General features: G+C 35.1%; 2 protein-coding genes across 7 annotated transcripts; one reads left to right on the top strand and one right to left on the bottom strand.

Annotated features, from left to right (window-relative positions):
• Nucleotides 1-469: 469 nt before the first annotated feature.
• LOC114537188 lies at nucleotides 470-10,478 on the top strand. 3 transcript variants are annotated; one of them, XM_028558316.1, is made up of 6 exons: nucleotides 470-569; nucleotides 921-1,080; nucleotides 2,687-2,880; nucleotides 3,005-3,149; nucleotides 3,543-3,608; nucleotides 10,360-10,478. In XM_028558316.1, the coding sequence occupies exons 1-6, from the start codon at nucleotides 489-491 to the stop codon at nucleotides 10,437-10,439; spliced, it is 726 nt and encodes a 241-aa protein (XP_028414117.1). In that variant the 5' UTR covers nucleotides 470-488; the 3' UTR covers nucleotides 10,440-10,478. The 3 variants fall into 3 exon arrangements, with proteins under 3 accessions (XP_028414117.1, XP_028414115.1, XP_028414116.1); XM_028558314.1 differs by lacking the exon at nucleotides 10,360-10,478 and adding an exon at nucleotides 4,000-4,859; XM_028558315.1 differs by lacking the exons at nucleotides 470-569; nucleotides 10,360-10,478 and adding an exon at nucleotides 4,000-4,859 and having other exon boundaries at nucleotides 705-1,080; nucleotides 2,698-2,880.
• Nucleotides 1,344-14,081, bottom strand: LOC114537187. Of its 4 annotated transcripts, none has more exons than XM_028558309.1 (16): nucleotides 13,428-14,081; nucleotides 13,193-13,301; nucleotides 12,862-13,082; nucleotides 12,002-12,051; nucleotides 11,711-11,795; nucleotides 11,447-11,632; nucleotides 11,216-11,361; nucleotides 11,030-11,138; nucleotides 10,786-10,869; nucleotides 10,486-10,666; nucleotides 10,285-10,374; nucleotides 10,070-10,138; nucleotides 9,916-9,985; nucleotides 9,747-9,815; nucleotides 9,484-9,671; nucleotides 8,311-9,064 (listed from the first exon to the last, which is right to left on the bottom strand). In XM_028558309.1, the coding sequence occupies exons 1-16, from the start codon at nucleotides 13,914-13,916 to the stop codon at nucleotides 8,391-8,393; spliced, it is 2,820 nt and encodes a 939-aa protein (XP_028414110.1). In that variant the 5' UTR covers nucleotides 13,917-14,081; the 3' UTR covers nucleotides 8,311-8,390. The 4 variants fall into 4 exon arrangements, with proteins under 4 accessions (XP_028414113.1, XP_028414110.1, XP_028414112.1 ...); XM_028558311.1 differs by having other exon boundaries at nucleotides 9,520-9,671; XM_028558312.1 differs by lacking the exons at nucleotides 8,311-9,064; nucleotides 9,484-9,671 and adding an exon at nucleotides 1,344-1,527.
• Between the last annotated feature and the right edge of the window lie 5,169 nt (nucleotides 14,082-19,250).

The raw sequence follows: 19,250 nt of genomic DNA, 5'->3' as shown, positions 1-19,250 counted from the left end.
CGGGAACCTTTCACTTTGGAGGAGAATGTGATCCCATAGATTAATTGTGTCTCTAGATATTAGACCGTGACAATAAACAATTCTTAGACGGAGGTCGAATTGTCTAAAAACTGCTTACAGATTGTATGTTATTCTGCGATTAATATAGTATTGGGAACTGTAGCACCCGTTCCGCGTGTTCTAAATCACATATATTGAGAATTCTAAGTTTTAGAACATCGGATATATGTGACATGGGATGATCATCTGAGCCATCTAACACGTTCGCTGTTTGCTGTACTGGGAACGAGTTATTTTGTAAGCGCACAATTAGCATGCATATACGAGCGTGTATACATTCTCACGCGCATTCTTGCCCACTGTATATTGCGCTTACCTCTTGGACTCGTCAAAATTTCTAAATATTGCTGATGGCCACTAATTTTAGAAGCTACAACAATTTGACGGATGATCAAAAGGTCATTCTTAGGGCGTTTTATGACAATGGAATGAACACGACGGCAAAACATATGCAGGAAATAATACTGAGAGCTGCTGAACAAGCTGGGGCAACCTACGACCAAGTAAAGGTATGTACTTCCAAAATACCTTAAATATATAAATATAGGATGCCTTGTATTGATTGGACTTGACATGAAGTTCAAAGTATGTATATGAGCCAAAATTGTTATTAGACATTTGCGATTTTGACGTCTAAATAAATAATTTGCATTTTCAAAATGGCGACTGAAAGTTTATAAACTAATAAAGGCTTTATAAAGTTTATAAGGACTGTCACTGTTGTCAGTATTATGTGAACCAAGAGTCAGATACTTTATCTTTGGCGTTTTTAAATTTCCGAGTATTATACATATAGTACCACCTGGGTAGGTGTAAAGTTGTAAACTGTATTTCACAGTTGATACTGAAATTTTGTGTAGAAATGGATTGGAAATGAAAAAAGGAAGAGAAAGCTAGGTGAAAGTAGGACAGAAGAAAACAAGCATGAAGATTCAGATGACAATGTACTAAGAATAGGTCCTCCACTTAAAAGAGTAGCATCTGGCTACAACATATTTTCATCAAGCATGCTAAGTTCAGGTAAATATTAAATGCTTCCTTATCATCAGCAAAAATGTCATATACCCTATCCTCCTTTATTTAACGCTCCTCCAGCAGTTTCTGCCCTCTAGCAACCCTCCCCTCACAGGCCTCAAATAATGTTGGTCGTTATTCCATTATGTCTGATTAACTATGTATAAAAGTTACCAGTCGTGAATGCTTTGATAATGCTTTGATCAACTGTTAACATTTTTAAGTTATTACAAAATACTGTTGTATAAAATTCAAATTACTGTTGTTATAAAATAACAGCTTGTTGCTTTTTGTTAAATGTCATTAATTGCATTATTGTAGGTACCCAGCTAGTCTAATACATCTTATATATGAAAAATATTGTTTCTACTACATAGCTTTTTAATCAATTGTTTTTGCTTTTTTACTCTGATCACAAGTATGTCCAGTAAGTGAGTGAATCTGCCAGTGAACCTGCAAAATTTTATCTGTCAATAAACAGTGACTGGTGCCTATTTTTTGGGCCTGCCCTCTCAGAAACCATCAGAAAGATATAAGCCTTAAAGCCCTACAGTACAACATCTACCAGTATTTACCAGTGAAATCTAAGAGTGTCTTATCCAGACCAGAAGTTACAAAGACAGTTGTATAGTACTAAAATCATTCATGCTATTATGATGTTTACAATGAAGAAATGCAGTTTAAAATCACTTGCACTTGATTGAATCACTAGTACAAATTATTAGAGCCTTCAGTTACAAAAGGTTTCTGAATTTGACTTGTGCATGTTCACACTTTGCATCAAATGTTTGTGGAAAGTGATTGAAAATTGGCTGTTCTGTAAATCACTATCCTTGGCTCAATTACAAAAATTCATGTTATATTGCAATTTGTTCTGTATTGCATTCTTTCACTGTTGCCTGATATGAAAAATATCTTTCTGACTTTCAAATTCCAGAAAGGACTCTTCAAATTCCTCTAATGGTTTTGGTAACACATAGCCCCACACTTTAGATATAGTAGGTAGTTAAGGTATGTAATATAGGCCCCTGGGGGCTAAATTGAGAAAATATGGTACCTTGAAATATAGAATGATTCTTGAATAAATGTCATAAATGTTATTTATTATTCAGCAGAACAAGAACCATATGTGCATATTCCTACTCATAGTTTTCTGTGACTTTGTCTGCAATTTTTCATTAACCCCTGGAGGGGACATGGAGGCTTAAACATTTACAGCTTTTTGCAATCAGTTGGAGTACCTTCCTCAACGATTCTCAAACTTTTAATGTTCGGCTAGAATTTGAACCCATGCCACTGGCTTTTGTATAAACAAATTATACACTCCATCACATAAAAAATATGACAAATTTCCTGGAATAACAAGACTAGTATATGCCAAAGTTCAAACACTTTTATTTAATATGATACTCACAGAACATAATTTTATTTGTTATTGAGTTTTGCTTACCAAAATTTAGCAGTCAACTGGCTGTTTTATCTGCCATACAAGGAGTCAGGTTGCAATTCTGAGTATAATCTGTTTTATACCTCTAATTTATGTATGTGTCCTCTGCATTCGTTTAAAATAACAATGAAGTGAATGTATATGTTTAACTGCATTATGTTATAGACTTGTGCAAGGCTATTGATTCAAAATCGGAGAAAATGAGATTTGTTTCGTCACAATGGCAAGCTCTTAGTGCTGAAGAAAAGAATGATTGGAAGAGCAAAGCCAAGCAGGTTGACAGAATACGTCCACTAGAACTGGGAGAAGACGAAAGACGAAAATACATTGCCAAGACAAAAAAAAATCTCATGAAAGAGGTATGTAAAGTAGATGAAGAATAAGGAATATGGTCAATTAATTCACTGCTTGCATTGCTTCTCAAGATGGTGTGGAGACCCAAGTGGTAAATTTCAATTCAATTTATAAAGACTTTTTTTAAAGATTTCTTATCTGGAAAACCTGGGATGCGAGGTGGCTGTTGTGATGATAGAACCAAGTGGGAACATCAATCAGCATGGTTCAAACAAAGATGTTCAGTTTCTCATGCAAAACGAAGCAGTGGCAATAAAGTTCATGGAATTCTTTGGTAATTTATTAAAATGTACTGTAGATTAATTTAGCTTATGCCTATCAGACAATAGTGACTCCAAACAAAATAGGCGTTTTACCAATTCAGAAATTCAATTTTATACATAATAATCAATTTTCGATTTTATTAAAATGTTGAAACATTCAAATTCCTACTTTATTAAAAGTTGACATGTAGAAGCCCAGTAATATAAGATAATTTACGGTAATTTATTAAGTTTGTACCTTACAATTTTAAATACAATGCAGTGGAGCATTTGGAAAATTGAGTGACTATATTACCTGGAGTTTCCAGTGTGTTTTGTTTGTACTACTTTTGTTGATACTGTATTGTTGGTGTCATAGTTGTTGTAGTGTACATGTAGTAAAGTAGTCAACATTAATTCCACAGATCGCCCGGCGGAAGACAAACAACATACCCGTGCCGATGTCCAGAATCTGTTCAACGAGAAATATAGTAAGTGTTTTGTATAAACCACACTTATTTCCAAAATAATGATCGCTTGTGTGAGAGAGGATTGCCTACACGTGTGTACTGCTTGTAGATTGATATCTTACCATGGCTTTTAATTATTTATTTTGTATTGATGAACTAAAATATAGCTAATTTATAATTTATATGTTTAAGGGACTTTTGTTTGGTCATAATGGAGTAGTAAATACAATCATTGACAAAAATATTGTGACGAGCCGTCGCCCCCCCCCCCCCTCCCTCAACCACACCCTTCCCACACACCTCCCTCACCAACACTTCCAAATCAGGTACATACATGTACATCATCAACTTGTTAACAGATTGCAATAATCGGAAAGACTTACAAAACCTTCCGTCTCTTATTTTACTTTAGGTGAAGCATGTGGGATTCCTGGCAGTAGAGTTCCTTACAAAAAAGGTGGTTTTACAGTTACTGGACTGCCTGAAGGAATTATTTTTAAGAAGCCGCTCAATTATGGAAGTGATCAGATAAAGAAAGTAATGATGAATGCGGAAGAAATTATCTTTCACATCACACGAGAACGAAACATAAACGATTCAAAACTAACCCATGACCCACTGGCTAGTACATCTGTACCATCAGACATTCAGAACTTGCTTTCTAAAATTATTGAGAAGGAACTGATACCTGAAGTCGTTTCTGGCAAGTATTCAATAGAAGAAAAAGATTTGGAGGTTAAGGATTTGCAAATTACCGAACAAGAATTTCAACATCTCACTACCAGGTTTCGAAAGTACTTCACTGAAGATGGCTGGAATTCCCTGAAAGGAAACTATGAAAGTGCTTGTAACCATGAGGGTTACATAATACCAGTCTATACCGAGTCGGATAAACCGTACTGGCTGTTCTATTATCCTGGAAAAATATCCAATTTGCTAAGTCTGGAACCAAATGCCGAAGTTTGGGGCTACTGGTTGAATCAGACAAAAGAGCAATGGCAGTATGAGTTAATATTTTCAAATAAGAAAATGTCAATCAATGCCATTAACATCATTAGCGTCCAAGAAAATGGTTCATCTGAACCAATTCTTCTCAGACGAAAGATCGTTCTAAAGAGAAGGAGTCAAGTTGTTGTGTGCCAATCATTCCATGATAGAGTCATTGCGTGTTTGGAAAATTATGGATATGTGTGAATAAGTTTTAATAGTTATTGTTGCATTGAAACTATATCTGACTGCGTTCATTCACTCTATTAAAGGCTTATTACGTTACATTTGCATTTGTGTTTGTAATGATTCGTCAACGCACCTTGACCTTGTCATCATCAGTCATCTGGACACATGCATAATGACATGCATTTAATTAAAAGTTCACCTGCAATAGAGCGTATTTTTGAAATGTGAAGTCATCAAATTATTTTGCCTTATCTATTTGAAAGCTGTTACCTCAAAAAGTTTCCGACAAAAATTCTATCACATTGCCCGCTATTTCTTTCGGCTGCTAGAATGTATTAATTTATGTGCAAACCGGACCAAACCAACAACTGCAGTCTAATGGAATCCTGGTAGTCGCATTTTCCGTTACCAACTATGAAAGGTGTACATGCATGGTTTGAAAAGGCCCCTTTAGTTTCAAATTAGAACAGATCTCATGTTACACTACGATGTTTATATCCATCTAAAATAGGTTCTTACCCAGGAACTGCCCGCCTGTATTCTAAAAGCTCACTAACACTCAAACTAATTGAGTGGGAGATCTTAATCTTCTCATAACGTTTCAATGGCGGTATTTCCAGCCGAACAGGGGCTTGATTTTCAGTGATTTACCTTATATCTTTCCATCTGTTCAGAAAAAACTTTCTCATTGATCAGCATTAACGAAATTTATATGTCACACTCGATGAGTATGAGTGTGAGTGAGCTTTTTGAATACAGGCGTAAGTCTCTTCTAGTTCACGTCCAATCATCATGAATTTCTCAATAACTCACAGTTCTTTGCTTTAGTTCTCTATTTGTGCAAAACCATCTCATAATGATGTTCAATTACTGTAGAGAGTTAAAATTTCAGATCAATTGAGAGATTGGAAGTGTACGATGAAAAAATAGGCTTAGCTTTTCTAACTTAGGTGTAATTATAAGGTGTCAGAGCAGATCATGCGTAATTGAATTCAAACTTCACGAAGGAATTACTGCTTGAAACTTTGCACAACTATTTGTATCACAAAAATTCTACACAGTTAAAATTTCAGCTCAATTGAGCGATTGGAAGTAGGCGATGAAAGAATAGGCTCAGCTTTTCTAACTTAGGGGTGTAATTAATATAGGGTGTCAGAGCAGATCATGCGTGCTTGAATTCTAACTTCACGAAGGAATTACTGCTTGAAACTTTGCACAATTATTCGTATCACAAAAAATTCTGCACAGTTAAAATTTCAGCTCAATTGAGAGAATGGAAGTGCGCGATGAAAGAATAGGCTCAGCTTTTCTAACTTAGGGGTGTAATTAATATAGGGTGTCAGAGCAGATCATGCGTGATTGAATTCAAACTTCACGAAGGAATTACTGCTTGAAACTTTGCACAATTATTCGTATACAGAGAAATGAACACAGTTAAAATTTCAGATCAATTGAGAGATTGGAAGTGTACGATGAAAAAATAGGCTTAGCTTTTCTAACTTAGGTGTAATTATAGGGTGTCAGAGCAGATCATGCGTGATTGAATTCAAACTTCACGAAGGAATTACTGCTTGAAACTTTGCACAACTATTTGTATCACAAAAAATTCTACACAGTTAAAATTTCAGCTCAATTAGAGATTGGAAGTGGCGATGAAAGAATAGGCTCAGCTTTTCTAACTTAGGGGTGTAATTAATATAGGGTGTCAGAGCAGATCATGCGTGCTTGAATTCTAACTTCACGAAGGAATTACTGCTTGAAACTTTGCACAATTATTCGTATCACAGAAGATGATACACAGTTAAAATTTCAGATCAATTGAGAGATTGGAAGTGTACGATGAAAAAATAGGCTTAGCTTTTCTAACTTAAGTGTAATTATAGGGTGTCAGAGCAGATCATGCGTGATAGAATTCAAACTTCACGAAGGAATTACTGCTTGAAACTTTGCACAACTATTTGTATCACAAAAAATTCTGAACAGTTAAAATTTCAGCTCAATTGAGAGAATGGAAGTGCGCGATGAAAGAATAGGCTCAGCTTTTCTAACTTAGGGGTGTAATTAATATAGGGTGTCAGAGCAGATCATGCGTGCTTGAATTATAACTTCACGAAGGAATTACTGTTTGAAACTTTGCACAATTATTCGTATCACAGAAGATGATACACAGTTAAAATTTCAGATCAATTGAGAGATTGGAAGTGTACGATGAAAAATAGGCTTAGCTTTTCTAACTTAAGTGTAATTATAGGGTGTCAGAGCAGATCATGCGTGATTGAATTCAAACTTCACGAAGGAATTACTGCTTGAAACTTTGCACAACTATTTGTATCACAAAAAATTCTGCACAGTTAAAATTTCAGCTCAATTGAGAGAATGGAAGTGCGCGATGAAAGAATAGGCTCAGCTTTTCTAACTTAGGGGTGTAATTAATATAGGGTGTCAGAGCAGATCATGCGTGCTTGAATTATAACTTCACGAAGGAATTACTGCTTGAAACTTTGCACAATTATTCGTATCACAAAGATGATACACAGTTAAAATTTCAGATCAATTGAGAGATTGGAAGTGTACGATGAAAAAAGGCTTAGCTTTTCTAACTTAAGTGTAATTATAGGGTGTCAGAGCAGATCATGCGTGATTGAATTCAAACTTCACGAAGGAATTACTGCTTGAAACTTTGCACAACTATTTGTATCACAAAAAATTCTGCACAGTTAAAATTTCAGCTCAATTGAGAGAATGGAAGTGCGCGATGAAAGAATAGGCTCAGCTTTTCTAACTTAGGGGTGTAATTAATATAGGGTGTCAGAGCAGATCATGCGTGCTTGAATTATAACTTCACGAAGGAATTACTGCTTGAAACTTTGCACAACTATTTGTATCACAAAAAATTATACACAGTTAAAATTTCAGATCAATTGAGAGAATGGAAGTGCGCGATGAAAAAAATAGGCTTAGCTTTTCTAACTTAGGTGCAATTATAGGGTGTCAGAGCAGATCATGCGTGATTGAACTCAAACTTCACGAAGTAATTACTGTTTGAAACTTTGCACATCTATTCTTATCACCAAAAATGATACACAGTTGAATCAACATAATAATTACTTCAAATTTCTTAATTAATTTAACTTGTAGGTACCCCACGTAAGTATTTAACACTGCATTAAACTTGCTGTATTTTAAAAATACTTAGGTGGTGCACTTACACAAGCTAATTTAATTATTGATGTCACCAAGCAAACATACAAGAATATTATTCAAATTTCTTATTTAAAAAACAACAGAGCTATATTCACCAACAAGAGACTATCACTTCAAACACAGTGAATTTTGAGCAATGAGGATGCAGGAAAAATCAATAGTCACCTGGAAATTTATACTAAAGCGTAATATGCGAGGGACAAATTATTTCAATTGTTTTAATAATTTAATTTAATATTTGTTGTTATATAATTTTTTAATTTTTCTTTTAATAAATTAAAACATGCATGTTTCCACACATTAGACGGAGACTATGCTTGTGCACTAAAAATAAATCAGATTGTATAGACAAGATATATAATTAAAAAACCTATTATGTACATCAAACATCATGCAAAATGATACAGAGAGCTTTGCATTTATTTAGAAATCCATTTCAGATTCATCTTCAACCTCGTCATCTGAACTGTCTAAAATTGACAATATCTCATCGTCCTGTTCTTCACTCTGTTCCCTTTGGTCATCTAGTTGATCCAAGTTCTCGAAAACGTGTTTGGTAGAGGGCATGGTGCTTTCATGACTCCATTCGATTTTTGGAATGGACGATGATACATTATCTGGTAGGTGATTGCCAAACGTTGCACCAAGAACAATTAGTTTGTTTTCCTCTTCCAGAATCTTTCTTTGAAGTATGCACCGAATTCCTCGAATGAGTACGGTTGATGACGAGTCATTGTTGTCCTTCAGCCATTCTAAAAAACTTGACTTTTGGGTTTGGTGATACGTAACAAGCCTACACATTTCAGTTTTCAAATAACTTGTTTCCTCCTTGCATCTTTCGATGAAATTATGCAAATCTATTGCGCTTTTCTTCACAGAATATGGAACTTGATCCTCACTCAAAGTGCTTTCTCTGAAATCCTTATATAGGTCGGATTCTGGATCTTTTACCTTGTCAAACTCTAGCTCTTCTGGCAACCCAGTTACATTGTCTTTCCAAGCAGCAAGGCTAGCGTTGTACTTTTCAACAACTACTTTAGCAGAATTCGTCCTTTGTGTTATCTGCTTAGAAACTTTCTCTGCAATTGCTTGGCCGTCTATTAATCGATAAAAAAACACAAACGAATGAGTCATGTCAAACTTAGAGTGGGAATTCCCATTTTAAATTAAAGCTCATCATTACAAATGAAAGTAATGTCGATTCATAGGATACGGCACACCGTGAATAAACATGTTGAAAACTTAAAACAGTTTTACCATTGCAGTATTAGCATACGAACTTCAACTTCCATTATAACATATGACTACTAAAGGGGTCGTACGCGTCTACGCGACGCAAGCCTTTTTAATGTTTACATTATTTTGTTTTGCCTTCATTTTGAATAAAAGGCAGTTTATATTGAATCACTAGTCCGCTTAATTGATAATTATATGGTGCCAACCTAAACTAAACAACCAAGCATAATTCTTGGATCATCAAACGATCACAATTTGAGTTATAGCAAAAAAAAAATACCTGCATATTTTCGCTTCAAATTTAATAAGAACATACGTTCGACTGCAAGTGAGTATAATTTTTCTAATGCTTGGTTTCGCCTATCCCGAAGAACAGACAATGCTGCCACGTTGAATTTCTCCTCGCCCATTCTCCATCTTGGGTGAACCTTGTAGCTTTTTTCAATTCCCATGACAATTTTTAAAATCCTGAAGTTACATAAAGGTATATATGACTTTTAACACCAAAAACAATTCTATTCGGTCGCTAGTTCCAATACTTACGCTTTCTTCCTCTTTACAAGCTCGTTTATGGTTTCATGATTTTCAGCTTCTGTTGAAGCAATGCCTTGTCTGTAGCATACCATTATAAGTATTAGAAAATATTTTGTTAATTAAAAATAAATGAACAATCAGCCAGGAAATGCACAAAATATATCATTATCAGTCTAACCTCAGTTCCTGCAAGAAAACTAAGTTCTGTACGTATTTAGCCTCCCACGACATGGGCGATGGTTTTCTCTCTACAACATCAACAGTTTATGATAATATTACACGTCTTGTTACAAATGAACACGGTATTTCCTTACGTTATAATTGGTACATACTGCCTCTCATTAACAACATATTCTCTTCTGCTTTCATCCAAGAGTTAATTACATCAGTACCATAGGAAACTGAAATTGAAAGACTTTTCTATTATAACGTAATTCGACCTATGACAGCACTATGATACTAACACTTACATTGAAATTTTCCGCATATACAAAAGCCTCATCCAATAACTGTTTAATACTATCAAATGTTAGATAAGATGTTCTACCTTTTAAATCTGAAAAGATCTCCTCCAACTGTACTACTGAGTTTTCCATTAGTTTCTTTGTTTTTTGCATTTTAGACAACAATGCCGGACCTGTGGGGAAAAATCAAGCATTGAATTACAAATATATAGTCGCAAAAAAATTACCAATACTGTAATGATATTGGTGGCATAAATCCACCAAGGCAGAAATATTCAACTAGCCAAACTGTAGAAGACGATGTCTTGCATGGTGAAGAAGCGCATCTGTTAATACGTCAACCCTTCGACCAGCTGTCATTTCCTTTGTCATTGATGAAAATCCTCTGAGGTAAGACCAAAGTCTTTCAATTCCTTCACCGTCAGTAAGGCCAAATCCCTCCTTTCTTCTAGGACCAAAAGCAACCTACATTTCGGGACAATTCTGAGATAAATAACAACATGCGACATACTGCATTACTGCACCTAAGAATGACAATTAAATTTTTGATAACAAAACCGACAACTTCTAAACCATATATTGACCTGGCAAGAAGATTTATGTCCATATGCATGGAAAACAGGAATTGCCAAGTCAATGCGTCCAAGAATGGTATGCTCTTCGTTTTTCTATCAAAAATAAAATATATATGCAAATGGATATTGAAATTCATATATAATAAATATTCAATACATGTAAAATTGCACATGAGATTACATCTCCAAATGACAGAACTTTACTTCTTCTTAGAATTTAAACTGTAATCAGGCAGCTATGCCTATACCTTACCTTTAGGTGGGCAGACAAAGTACATGCAATGTCATACATTATTTTAACATCAGTATCCTCATCATAATGACACAGAAGCTTTTTAACCTCATACACTGAATATGCTATCCTAAAATATACAGTATGTTGCACTAAATTACTATCAACATGTACACTTGCACTTTAATTTGATGACTGTTTGCTCACCTTTCTCCATGTTTGATACTCATAAATCCCCTTGGGTATTCATGTCTGCATACTCTACCAAACACTCCCTTCTCGTCAAAAAGCTTATTTCTTCCTTTGGATCGTAACATGTTACTAACCTCACCAGATTTAAATTCATTGCAATCCTAGGAAAAACAGTGGATTCTTCTATAATAATGATAATATTCAACAAAACTACTTTTTACAGTACAATCACCAGTAACCACTTACAGTAGGGGCTTGCTTTGCCTTCTTTGAGTTGTCATCAACAAAGCTATCGACATCATCCTGATTGGCAAAAAATGTACCATTGTGTCTGGCAGGTAAAAGATTCGCACCAGCAGACTTTTTTCTCACAAGCCCAAAACATCCATCCATGCACTCAATGGCAACATTCTTGTCAGTATCAGTTTCACTCTACAAAATTATCACAATATGTTAAATACAAAAAGGAGAATGTGACATAAAAGAAAAAATACCTGTGGAGTTCTATACCTGCAAAGGACATAACGGGCAAACATTGTCAGGTTTTTGTTGCAAGACAAATTGTTTCATTGTTTTGAACAAATGTTGGTGATATCTACATAAATAAATATTATTGTTGGTATTGTAAATATATATATATATATATATATATATATATATATATATATATATATATATATATATATATATATATATATAGAATTGAAGTTTAAAATTTATCATAAAAAGTTGCAAAAACAATAAAATAAAATATTTGACAAGAACAGTACTGTGTCATGCAGTTAACCAAAACGCCCCTACCTAAATTCATCAAAAGAATCATCATTCAATATTTTATAGAGATTCTTAACCTTAGAAAACCAAAAAAAATATATAATGTATGAATAAATTTATTTATCTATGGTATATAATTAAAGTGTACCATATATGACATAACATTGATTATTTTATAACACAAAAGAAATCTTTAATATGTTTCACATGTATATATAACTTATTTTCTAGTTTCTCACTTCATTTCATGGTTTGCTAACGAGACATTCCAATTTGTGTGATATGTAAATAAGTGTATATTTGCACGTCCACTAATTATGAAATTTTAAACTTCGCTCGGAACATGAGTATCTGCACTCTGTAGACTTTATAGTTACTGTATACTAGTTAGCTGGCAACCAAACTAACATCATAATTAGTAGGCAAATATAATTTAATGTCTTATATATCAAACAAATTGAAATATCTCATTAAAGCTGGAATCAATAATATGTAATAAATTATAGTTATTTTCTTTATCTATTTAATGCCCATGGCATGACTCTAGTATTTTACTCTGGCTAACCCTATATGATTTTACTTGTCCAATGGAGATTCCAAGCATCAAAGTGTTAATAAAACAGTCAAGTTATTGTCATTTAGAGCATTTAGAGTTTATATAGTTAATCCCATGTCATTTTCACACAGATAAATATTACACAGTATATAATAATTTATACTTGGTATGCAGTATGCTATATTATTATTATATTTTAATCAAGAATTGTCTATTTAGAAAATATATAAACATAAAGTATTTGGAAAGGTTAGGTGTCAAGAATTTGTTCTGAATGATGTTGAAATAGCATGGAATTACTCAGCTTCAAATGTATAACAAAATAACATACCCAAACAGGAAGCATATTGGACTTATTGAGGCCCAACACATCACAAAATTTCTTTAACGATACATGGCATTCCAATAGAAGTGTCTCAGCAAGTGTAACCAACTTAAAATGAAATGCAACCTGAGGTCTAACAGCTGATCCTGGCCATAATTGGAACTTTACAAGTGTAACTGCAGCATCTTCACAGTTACAAAAGTTGATCCATTTCAAGTGTTGATGCCCTAATAAAAATGCACCAAAGGAGAAACTTACAGAACTTTTCTCACAATTATTTTAGGACTGAAAACAAACTTGAATACAGTTATCAAATCCACAGTACCAATAAACCCACCTTTTTCATCAATACAAATAATGTTTTGTGCTTGTGCAGTTGGACAATTTCTTTGGTGATCAAGAGTCAAAACACCATGATTAACAAATAAAGGAACAAAACAACCATCCTGAGAAAATAAGCAACATTAATTTTTAAACAGTTGGGTCTGGGGTAGGGTCAGTTCTGAATATGTAATATACATATAAAAGATATTGAAATATGTTATATTTTACGCCAAAAACATCACACGCACCTTGAAAATTTCAAGTAGGTGAAAGACGTTGCGTTGTTCGTGGATAGTTTTCGCGCAGTTGATGCAAAACAACTGTCTAGGACCACAATCCACGCAGCGACAAACAGCGAAGTTGTTATGGCACTCGATGCACATTATACTTTCGTCACAAAAAGCTTCTTCCTCAATGCGTGCTTGCAAAAGAGACCCCCTCACATCTTCCCAACTGTGATACTCTTTCACCCGGCGCAAGTGATATCGTGAAAGACTAGAAAAAGCTTGGTCATCACTTTCATGGCTGCTATTTATATCGTCGATATTTGAACCATCAACATGTTCTTCTTCCATTCCCGTTGTGAAAGACTTCTGCTTACTCGAACTTGACTCCTGAGAAATCTTGCAATAGTTCTTTGAATTTAAACGCACATGTCTTGTAGTTTTTTTTCCCTTTGTTGACTGCGTATTAACGCGAATTTTGCATGCCTTAAAACGCTTGCAAGAATCCGCCATTTTGGCGAACTTCTATTTAGAATTTATAATACGCAATAATAACAAATAGCTCGTTCCCAGTACAGCAAACAGCGAACGTGTTAGATGGCTCAGATGATCATCCCATGTCACATATATCCGATGTTCTAAAACTTAGAATTCTCATTATATGTGATTTAGAACACGCGGAACGGGTGACTGTAGGGTATATTATCTGTGGAGTCTATTCACTAAGTTAAGAATATTGCTTTTGCTGAGCACGTTTTAGTACTAGTTAAAAAATACGAGCGGCTTAGCTTTATTCGTATTTACAATTGTAAATCCCATACAGATCGGCTGCGAGTATTTTAACGTGCTTGTGAAATGAATAAATTAAGCTTAATGCATATTAGGGCATGTGCATGTGTAACAAAGTTATGAATTAACAATTATTGGATGAGGTTGAGTGTGATATCGAGAATTATGTCGAAGTTTGCATTATTCGCCGAAGCGAAGTTTTACTATTAGTCCCAGTGCTTTCCCACCATTTCAAATCACATTGCTGGGAAATTTGATCTTTCAGAAATTTTTTATAATATCTGAACGAATACCGTCGTTACACTTATTTTAACTATCGCTGCATGGACAAGCAAATGCATGTGGCATAAGGCACGCCGTTTTATTTACAAATTTTCATTGACAAATTTTCATTTGTAAATCTTGCTCTCTCTGAGCATCTCTCCCAAGTTGTTAAAAGTAATTGCGATGTAGAAACGAATGTATTTCTTTCAGGTTTTTTTTTTTAATTTCTGATAGAAATTTCACCGAAATTTCACCGTGTTTCACCGACGAGCGGGCCTTCCAGTCCTCTCGTTATTGTATGGAGTATGGTTTTTGAAGTCAGTAAACACCAAGATATAGCAAAGAGAGTGGGCTATGACTCCGTTGCTTTTTACATCTTGACCTTCATATCTCGTAGTAAGCTTGTTTTTGTTTTTGTGTGAGAAACTTCGAGGGTTACCAAGCAGGGGCGGATCTAGGATTTTTTTTACGTTAGTCATAATTTTCGCAGGTCAATACTACGTTTACAGAGTAAGAAGGATTTTCGCTCCCCCCCCTAGATTGATGAAATTAGTTATATTTCACAGTTTACTAGCTGATTCGATATAAATCACACCTTTATTGTATTGAGCTTGGTCAAAGCAAAATTGCTTTATAAGTTTATAGCAGAAACACGCGGGCCACATAACAAGCATTAATATATAATACTATTAAACATGTCTGGATATTATTTCTACGGTGCAGCCTATATAAACATACAGACATAACATGATTTTACAAATATTCATATTCAAAATTCAAAATCTATCACACTTTTAAATAATAAAGATATAACACACCAGCTCACGCTCAGCTAATATGAATAAACAATACAACAAATGAGAATATGAACGGCTCCAAATTCTAAATATTAATATAATTTTATGACATTTGACCGGCGGCGGGCGAATGCAAATAAATGCTAATAAAGGCAGCTTCAAAGTCCAAGTGAAATATACAGCTTATGTTATCGTTCGGTTTATAGTTTATATTAACTTATAGTATTATCGGAGAATAGTTTAAATAAACATGAACAGAGAGTGAATATTAAATTTACCTTTGCGTGGAACACTCGACATTACACTTCTCAATTCGTTACGCAAACGAGTAAATTATGAAAACAAACCTCCATAGCAAAATTACTCGACAACATGTTATCAGCAATGGTTATCAGTGCCACAAATAGCGCCCGTTGCAAAGAACTGCATTCGACTGCAAAAGCTTTCTCTGCATGAAGTCATCCGGAAAGCTCAAAACGAAAGCTCACAGGCACACCTCCAGAACGAGCAGACCAAACCCCCAAAACGAGCAGACCAAACCCCCAAAACGAGCAGAATGTTTGTCTCCATGGAAACTACCGAATGGGCCAATCAGATTGATGAGAAACGCCCCTAACCAACCTCCAAAACGAGCAGACCAAACCTCCAGAACGAGCAGAATTTTTGTCTCCATAGAAACGAATGAAAATATTGCGCAAGTCTGCATTCAGGAGCGAGGAAATCGAACGAGATCAGTGTTTATTTAATTTAATAAGCGCAAAAATTATTATGCGACTGTACAAATTTACAACAGGACTGCGATCTGAGAAATATAATCTCACTGAATTTAATTAGTGCGAAATTTTTACGTTAGTCGCGTGATCGGTGTGACTACCCCTAGATCCGCCCCTGTTACCAAGCGAGGGTATTAGCTTCCAGAATCTTAATAAAGATCGCTTCATTGGTTTGTTAAAGGTAAGTGCGTTTAATTACGTTTTAAAATTGACCTCTGAGTTTCGTTTCTTAATCTTGCCGCCTTGTGTGAGCGGCGTATAATTAAACACTTTAGCCGAGTAAACTCTCTTAGTGAAGTAGCTATAATATGAAGCAGCTATTCTGTGATGAACGCTATATTCATTTAAAATCGCGCGAGTCTTGAGGTGATGCTCGCTTGTGAGCTCGGATATCAGTATTAATTCCCATTGGTACTGAAAACAGGCGCTGGTCAGGAGGTTTCGTTAAAACTAAAGGTACGCTGGTAAAATTTTGCGGTCCTTATATACACAGTTAGAAAAGTGCAATTTACTGGCGATCTGAGGAGGGATGCGTACAATCTTTACCAAAAACTATATGGGACAAGTTCTGAATCGGTATACTTTATAACGGTATATAGCGCCCTCCTAAAGGAATATAAGTTCCTAGATCACTGCATATTTAGTGTACCACAATTAGATCTTTAAAAAAGGTCATACACGGAGTTAGTTGATGTAGCATATGTGCATGATTGCATATCGATTCTCTAATTTTGTGAAAATCATATACCAAAATACATCAGTCGAAATGAATCTTTATAAATAATACTTTATAAATAATATTTCTGTATAACTTTCTCCATCCGTTATTTCAGGCTATTAACCTCCGCAAATATACTGCGAGGATACACTTCGTCCGAAGAAAGACTAATCGCATTGTTAATATTAGGCTACGTGGTGTCTTAACGCCGTGTTACCCATCTTGACGTGTTTCCGAAATGATGAAGTTCATTTATTTTCTCAACTTGATATTCCTGATTGTTTTGAATATATGTTTCTTTTTCTCGGGAATATGTTTAAATTCCTTGGTCATAATCAGTTTCTGGAGATCAGCGCAGCTTCGAAAGAAATTGTGTTATTTCATGATCATGGTTTTGTCCTGTTGCGATTTGCTTGTGGTCTTGACTAATCATTTTGTCGCGGCGTGCGCTGTGATGTTTTGGTTGACTCAAAATACAAATGCTTCTTTATTTATCTGGGTGCGCATTTTTTCTCTGATATCACTTGGTTTCCTTTCTTCTTCGTTATCAGCTCTTCTGGTGATGAATTTTGATCGATATTTAGCGACATATCATCCCATCTTTCATCGAACATCTGTAACGAGAGGGAAACTTTCGACTTTATTTGCAATGCTGAATTTTGTCTTACTAACATTACATTTGATTCAATACACAACTCGCTTTATTTCATTGCACGTTTTTCTTCTCGTGTGCGTCGTCATTTTATTTCCTCCGATGTTTTTCATGAATTTCAAGCTGTTTACAATCGCGAGAAAAGGTCGTGGAAACAGAGGAATATCAGCTGTCTCTTTGAAGAATATATCGAGTTGCTTGCTATCAGTCGCTTGTCTTGTGGCGTTCTTATTCCAACGCTTGTCTACATTGGACTACTCTCCAAAGGAATCCTGCGTTCGCACGATGACGCATATTTTCTTGGATCGTGGGCCCAAACAATTGCTGCAATAAACGGCACATTTAACTGCTTGATTTTTTACTGGAAAAATAAGATTTTACGCACCGAGGGAATGAAAGTTATTAAAAGCATAAAAATTTTCGGGAGATGAGAATCCTGAACGTGCGACTAATAACTATTCTGCAGTGAAAACCTTTTAACTTCCAGTGAAGAAGTGAATTTCTAGTTGGATAATTCTGGACATCTGATCAATAGGATGGATCTTGTCTCCTGGGGTCGGTTGTATCAAGCCCGTTTAGCTTAAACGGTGGATATAAGTTCAAAATAGAAATCAAGTCTATCGTTTTATTCAACAAGCAAACAAAATGTTTTTAGCCTTAGTAGAAAGATACTGTTTACAACTACATATTCAGTGCATAATATTCAGGTTGACTCATTCCAGACAGATGTAAGAATGTTATTTAATTTTGCATGGGCAGGTTGTTCGAAAAGCGTTTAGCTTAAACGGTGGATAAGCCATAATTTAAAAATACTCTCATACATCTTTTGAATGATTGAACCTGCATCTTATGCCCTGAATATGCACTTCCATTGAAAATTAAGCGATTTATATCGAAATAGTTCAGTTCATTTGTTGAATAAAGAGATAATTTTGTTTTCCATTTTCAACTTATCTGCCGTTTAAGCTAAACGCCTTTCGAACAACCGGCCCCTGATCCAACAACACACATGGTTAGACACGGGCAAAAGCCCCCGATAGAAATTAGAAGTCAGGATTCGAACTAGTATTTTTGTGTTATTAGTTAACGGTACGAGAATTAAAAAAATGATAACTGTCAACATTGCTTATGTTTTATAATTGAATGATCCAACTGTGTTCGGCGAATGCAGAATGGGGGTTTAAATGTGTAGATAAATTATTGTAGTCGAGGCCACAAAATCTACTATCGTCAAATGCAAAATTGACATCAGTGTGTCGACGAGAATTCTGCGTGCATTATAAGCCTATAAAACCACACGTATACAGGCGTATGCTAAGAATACGACTAGTTACAATTTGACAAACAGGGTAATATTCTTTTCAAGCAACATGCAGTTTGATTTGCGTATTTTCGTAATTGTCCCTAAGCCGGGGCGGAGCGCCGTTTGAGGGAACTATTTCCGCTGGGAAAATTATTGCACACGGGTATTTTTACCGAACATAGTGGAGTTCACAGTTGTCGAAATAAAAAATATCAGCTATAGACTCATTTGAGTCATTTCATAATATATTAAAGATTAGGCCTGGCTAGCTTAGGACCCGCGAATGCATGGCAAGCCGGCTGTTTTCTTTTATACATGCATTGGCAAAATTTTCATTTGTTTCACTCTCTCTAAGGATCTCAAGTTATAAAACTAAATTTCGATGTAGGAACGAATGCATATTTTGCATGGGTTTTTCATATGTTTGTTTGTTTGAATTTCTGTGAGAAACGAGGAAATTTTTCACCGACAAGCGGGCCTTCAAGTCCTCTCATTATTGTACGGTTTTTAAAGTCAGTAAACAACAAAATATAGCAAAGCGAATGGGCTAT

Source organism: Dendronephthya gigantea, unplaced genomic scaffold (genome assembly GCF_004324835.1).
Source record: "Dendronephthya gigantea isolate DGI-Jeju-01 unplaced genomic scaffold, DenGig_1.0 000153F, whole genome shotgun sequence".
NCBI lineage: Eukaryota > Metazoa > Cnidaria > Anthozoa > Malacalcyonacea > Nephtheidae > Dendronephthya > Dendronephthya gigantea.
This window is presented reverse-complemented; position numbering and strand designations above follow the sequence as displayed.

Coding starts and splice junctions, on each gene's coding strand:
- LOC114537188 (XM_028558314.1), top strand. CDS start 489: ATGAACACGACGGCAAAACATATGCAGGAAATAATACTGAGAGCTGCT. Junction 570..920: donor CAACCTACGACCAAGTAAAG/GTATGTACTTCC, acceptor AATTTTGTGTAG/AAATGGATTGGAAATGAAAA. Junction 1,081..2,686: donor ATCAAGCATGCTAAGTTCAG/GTAAATATTAAA, acceptor ATTATGTTATAG/ACTTGTGCAAGGCTATTGAT.
- LOC114537187 (XM_028558309.1), bottom strand. CDS start 13,916: ATGGCGGATTCTTGCAAGCGTTTTAAGGCATGCAAAATTCGCGTTAAT. Junction 13,083..13,192: donor TATTTGTATTGATGAAAAAG/GTGGGTTTATTG, acceptor CATTTTTATTAG/GGCATCAACACTTGAAATGG. Junction 9,986..10,069: donor TATGTTGTTAATGAGAGGCA/GTATGTACCAAT, acceptor TTGATGTTGTAG/AGAGAAAACCATCGCCCATG.